Consider the following 5,706-nt stretch of genomic DNA (forward strand, 5'->3'; position numbering starts at 1 on the left):
CATGGACTTCAATAGATTTTTTTTAAGGAGTAAAACTCATTGGTTGTAAGTGAATCATTAAGAAAAAATATCATCTTGATGGACCCATAGAAAAAGATAAGGCAAGATTACTAGTGAAAGATTTTATTCAAAATTCAACATAATGATTACTTTGATAAATTTGTCCTAGTTACTAGGATTTCCTCGTGTTGTTAGCCCTAACATCTATCATAAGTTAGTTATTCACTAAATAGATGTTAAGACAATATTTTTGAATGGTGAATTAGAAGAACAAATTTATATGACTCAACTTGAAGGGTTGTTGTTTCAGGTCAAAAAAACAAAGTATGCAAACTTCTAAAATATTTATATGGACCGAAATAAACTCCAAAATAATGGCATGAAAAACTTATAATTTTTTGTGATAAATGTGTGTACACTAAATATGAAAAATGAAGTCATTATATGTTTATACGTTGATGAGCTCAAATTTTGGTACATGTTATGATATAGGTTCTAGAACAAAATTATTTTTTTGATCTAAAAACATTCTAAAAACAAATTTATATTTTTTTGAGATATATCATTTTCCTATTAAACCATTCAACAACTATCTTTATAAAATTTCCTAATTGTTTTAACTAAACGAGTAAATGTCTATATTTGTCCCAATCTCCTTATTAAATGCAGGGTGCTGAATTTCTGTTAACTAAAAAATAAATGTCTATAAATCAATAATGGCCCAAAAGCAGAAAATAAGAAATAAATATTTAAATATAAAAGGAAAGTAGAAAGGTAAAATGTCCAAGATGGTATGGCACATATAAGTAATATTGCACCATGCTATATATTTAATAATGCAAAACATAAACAGTGTACTCAACAATGGCATCCCTAGTGGAGGGTGAGAACCAGTGAGTCCTAAGCTGAGCATAACCCCTAGCAAATCGAAAGAGGCCACTTCCACCAATCACAGGCATCTCCCTCTTCTTGTTGAACACAGGGTTTCTTCCCAGAATGGTGATGCTGCTACCATTATACTTCCTTCAGTGATGGCAAAGTTCATAGCCATCAGCAAGGTAACCTCACTCTGGGACGTCGAAGCATAGAACCCCTGCGCCATCCCCACCAACTGAGAGTTCAATTGGGGTTCCAATGTCAAAGGGTTCTCTATCATGTTCACCGATCCGAACGACGTCGTTGAGTTCTTCCCTGATGAAACTACTTCTATGGAAGAAGGGTTGCGTCCACTCACCACGTCGTGCCAATAGAACCTGTGTAAGGGAATTCAAAACAACAATTCATGCAATAAGTAACTTTTAAAAACATTAGATCACAATTTAAAGATAAACCATGGATTTTTAAAGACTACAACTGCAGAAACAGAAACGAATGGTTATCTCGAAAAAATGGTGGATCAAAACCTAAAGACAGATTGCAATTTAGAAACAAATAGAGTGAAAAAAGAGAGTATGAAATATATCAAATGATGTAATAAAAATTTTAGGAACTGTTATTGATTGCAGTGTAAAGATTTTTTAAGTATCTGTAATGGCTGCAACTGTGAGCTTATTACGTTAAAAGATGTATATGGGAACTTAACCTGAAACGGCTGAACTTTTCTTGGTTTTCGTCCAACCCCAACATTTTGCGGTCTAAGGTACGGACGAAATCATGGGTTTCATGTGGTGTGGTGGAGATGATGGGAGTGAAGAGGAGAAAGAAGATGAAAAATTGGGTGAACATGGTTATGTTGATGAGATCACAAGATGAACTGGTTTTGGAAGGAGGGGTTAGCAAATGGAAAGACACGAGTCCTTATAATGATCACACACCAACCTTGCAACTAATGTACACGTAGTGGGTGTCACAATCATTTATCAATGGACACTTCTATGTAACATAACACCATGTAATTTCTATTTTTATATTTTTCAAAATGCTTCTCCATACTTTTTTTTTCTTGCATTTTTTATATCTTTTAATTTTAACATTTTGATATTTTCTTATAAACATTAGTGATTAAAATAAATTTTGTACTATTTTTATTAATAATGATCGTATTTTTCTTCGTTTATTTTTTTCACATTTTTTTAAAATCACAAAACTTAAAAAAAATAAACAGCCAAATGTGAAAATGGAATATAAAACTCAATTGAAATAGCATAGAAAAAAACCTAGCTATACATGAAATCATTATCTTATTTTATGTATTAGTTTTATGGTGAAATCTGCATATTGCAAGAATATAAGTGTTTATTGGACGGATCTAGTTATTAAAAATTAATCAGCCAATTTAAATATTTACTTGATGTTTGGAGTTGATTATTTATTAACATATTCATAAAAAAACAATAGTTAAAAACCAAAACTATTTTTTAAGTCAACCATAACTGCTAAGAAAAAACATAAGCCTTCAACACATGATCAAACATTGGAATTTTTTGTAGGGTTTTCTTTGATTCGAAGCAAAAAATCATAATATAATTAATACCTTGCTAACCTAAAGTTCTTTAATCATTGTCCTCTCAATGTCCCACAACTTCATAAACCATTTTGATGTGTTACTACCAACGCATTATAGGTAGTTTTATATCCACCTTGTTACCAATTATGTCCTTAGTAACAATTGTACAATAGTTTTGCTTATTCTACATACATATGTTACTAAATCACAAACATTAATGAGGACAGAAAAAGAAAACAAAATGAGTATTAATCTAAAAATTTTATTTACTTAGAAATATTTTTGTATTATAAAATCAACATTTTTTTTGTCTATTAAGTTTTTTTTCCTTTTAAGATATACTCTTTTTTTTTTGTATTTATGAAAACAGTGTAAGAATTCAATGTAATTGAGATACAATTTAATTAATAAATACATAAAAATAAGTAATACACACCTTATCATTTATATACTGAAGGCTTAGTCTAGTGATTAGGTTGTAACATTGGTTACCTTACAAGTATGTTATAGCTTAGGTAAACAACATTATCTTAAACTATGAAAAAAAAATTAAAATTTTTATAGAAATTTATTTTTAAAAAGATTTAATTAAAGTTTAAGTATTTTATAAATTTAATAATTTCAATTGAGTTTTTATTAAAAAAATTATTTTATTTAGTTTTTAAAATATCTTTATTATTTAATTTTTGTTGTCAACTAACTAAATGATGTTAATATTTTTATTTTTATTTTCTTATCTACAACTCATCAATCATTTTACTCGTTCGCACATTTATTTTCCAAGAGTGAATTAATGATAAAATCAAATAAAATTGGAAGGTATTTACATAAAAATAGAAAATACTTTAAAATTCAATTTTTTTTTCAATAAAAAGTCAAATTAAAACAATCAAATTTATATTAGTTAGAAATTAATTAATCATTTAAAATGTCTTTATATTATAAATAAATAACTAGTTTCAATAACTAGTATCATGCCTTTTTTTATTTTTATCATCTATATATAATTATGTTTAAAAATTAAAGAAAAGATGTCAATTAAATTAAAATAGTGTTTGTGTATCCAATTTTTATTTTTATCATTTATATATAATTATGTTTAATATTAAAAATTAAATTAAATATGTCAACTAAATTAAATAATAAGAAGAGATAAAAACTATATAATTTTCAAGTGATAAAGATATGAAAATGTAAATTGTTTCATGTCGTGAGAACATTTCCATATCTAATAAATTATTACACGTTTAATAAATTGTTTCTTTCATTTCACATTTGACAAACTATTCCATATTTAAAATTTAAATTTCATAACAAATTTTTACCTAGTATTTAAAAAAAACAGTTTTTAATTAATTATAAGAATAATTAGTTATTTAATAAATATTTAAAAAATAGAAAATAATTAAAATATTAAAAAAAATTACTCCTCCACCTTTCTTTCAATTCAAAATTGTCACTTCATGTACATCAAATATTTTAAAAAAATAAAAAATAACGCAATTCTCATAATAATAAAATAAAATAAAATATTAATTTAAAGATAAAATAGAAAAAAATTAGAAGAGTTAAAAGAAAGAATATTTACGTTAAATATACGTTAAATAAGTGAATATAGTTTAATTGAGATTGAATCACCCACCACTTTATAGAGTCTCTTTCTATTTGTTCTAATTTTTTTCTCTCCTATTTTAAATTCAAACTTTTTTTTCCAATTTCTTTTTAGTGTTGGAAATATATCCTCAAAGTAGCTTTCTCTTTTTGAAAGTGTAAAGTTCCGTGACTTTATGTCCAAACCTATCAAATCTGATCCACAATATTTTCATAACTCTAAATATCATCTTTTATATTTTCATTTTCATGTGATTTTCAATTAATTATATACTTTTTATTTTACTCGTTAGGTTGTAATAAAAATTAAATATTTATTAACTTTATCGATTGTTAATATTTTACTTCATTCGATTTTCATTTCAGTTTGGGCCAGACCATTATGTCAGCTTTTTATTTATCATGTCTTTATTATATTATTTCTTTTTCTATTTCTTTTTCATATGTACATTTTCAACGCATATTTCCCCTTTTAATAATTTTGATGATAATCATACTTATTTTTAACTGAAAGAGAAAGATTTTTTTTTATATTAATTTTTCAATAAAAATGATTTTTTATTGATCTTATTTCATAATACTGGTTGATAACTAAATATTTTAATTTGACCATCAATAGTTAATAAATGTATATAACAACAATTTTCATAAAAATTATAATATTAAATAAATTTGAAGTCTTTTATAAATTTGATTATTTTTATTTTTATTTTAATAAAAACATTTTATTATTTTGATTATTCAAAAAAATTATACTTTTCAATCACTATTTAGTATTTGATTTTGTTGACTCGTCATTTTACATTGTCATTATTTACGTATTTTTACGTAAGAAAAAACAACATACTTAAAATTAAAGTTTTTCAATTAAGTTTTTAAGTTTCGATCGATTAAACATCTAAATATTTATATTTTTCAGTATTTTTATTTAATTTTATATTTAAGTAAAATAACATAATCACAATTTTTCAATCGTAATTACAATCACAAATTTATACAATAATAAAACAAATCTACACACTTTAATTATCTCTATAAAAAATATGTTGTTTCTTTTATATTAAATATTTTTTAATATAAATTCAATTAAAAATACTTAAATTTACTGGAAAATAAAAATTTAATTATGTTGTCTTTTAGTTTTTATGTAAAGACACACAAATAATGATAATATAATGATTATATTACTTTAGTTGATAATAAAAATAAATAAAAAATATAAAAATTGAATACTTAATCTAATAAATTTTTCTAATAAAAATTGGAGGACTTCAATTTAATTAAATCGTTAATTAACTTCTGTTTTTATATTATTATAAAATTTCAACGAAAAAAAAAGTGAAAAAGGTTATTATTTTTTGGTAATGATATTTTAACATTTTGCTCCACTTTACATCCAAAATAAAATATTAATATTTATAATAAAAAAATTTAAAAAATAAAAAAGTCCCTAATGAAAATATAAAGTAAAATATTAAAATAATTTTCAAAATTTTTAAAATTAAAAATAATTAAAATATTAATATTTAGTGGAGAATGATCATTTTCCTTATTTTTTCGCAGAAGCTGAATTTTATAATCAAATTCATAATTTTGAACTTTATGTGAGCAAACTTGCAGAGAAAGTGACAGAAGGTGGAAAAGACACT

General features: G+C 23.9%; 1 protein-coding gene across 1 annotated transcript; it reads right to left on the reverse strand.

Moving 5' to 3' along the window:
- Window positions 1–735: 735 nt before the first annotated feature.
- LOC137826303 (dirigent protein 22) lies at window positions 736–1,790 on the reverse strand. Its single transcript, XM_068632222.2, is given in 3 exon segments — window positions 736–1,021; window positions 1,024–1,253; window positions 1,583–1,790. Coding segments are annotated over 3 exon segments (564 nt in total). The 5' UTR covers window positions 1,726–1,790; the 3' UTR covers window positions 736–830.
- Window positions 1,791–5,706: the final 3,916 nt, after the last annotated feature.

The sequence above is a fragment of the Phaseolus vulgaris genome, chromosome 8 (assembly GCF_051622355.1).
Source record: "Phaseolus vulgaris cultivar YP4 chromosome 8, ASM5162235v1, whole genome shotgun sequence".
Classification (NCBI taxonomy): domain Eukaryota; kingdom Viridiplantae; phylum Streptophyta; class Magnoliopsida; order Fabales; family Fabaceae; genus Phaseolus; species Phaseolus vulgaris.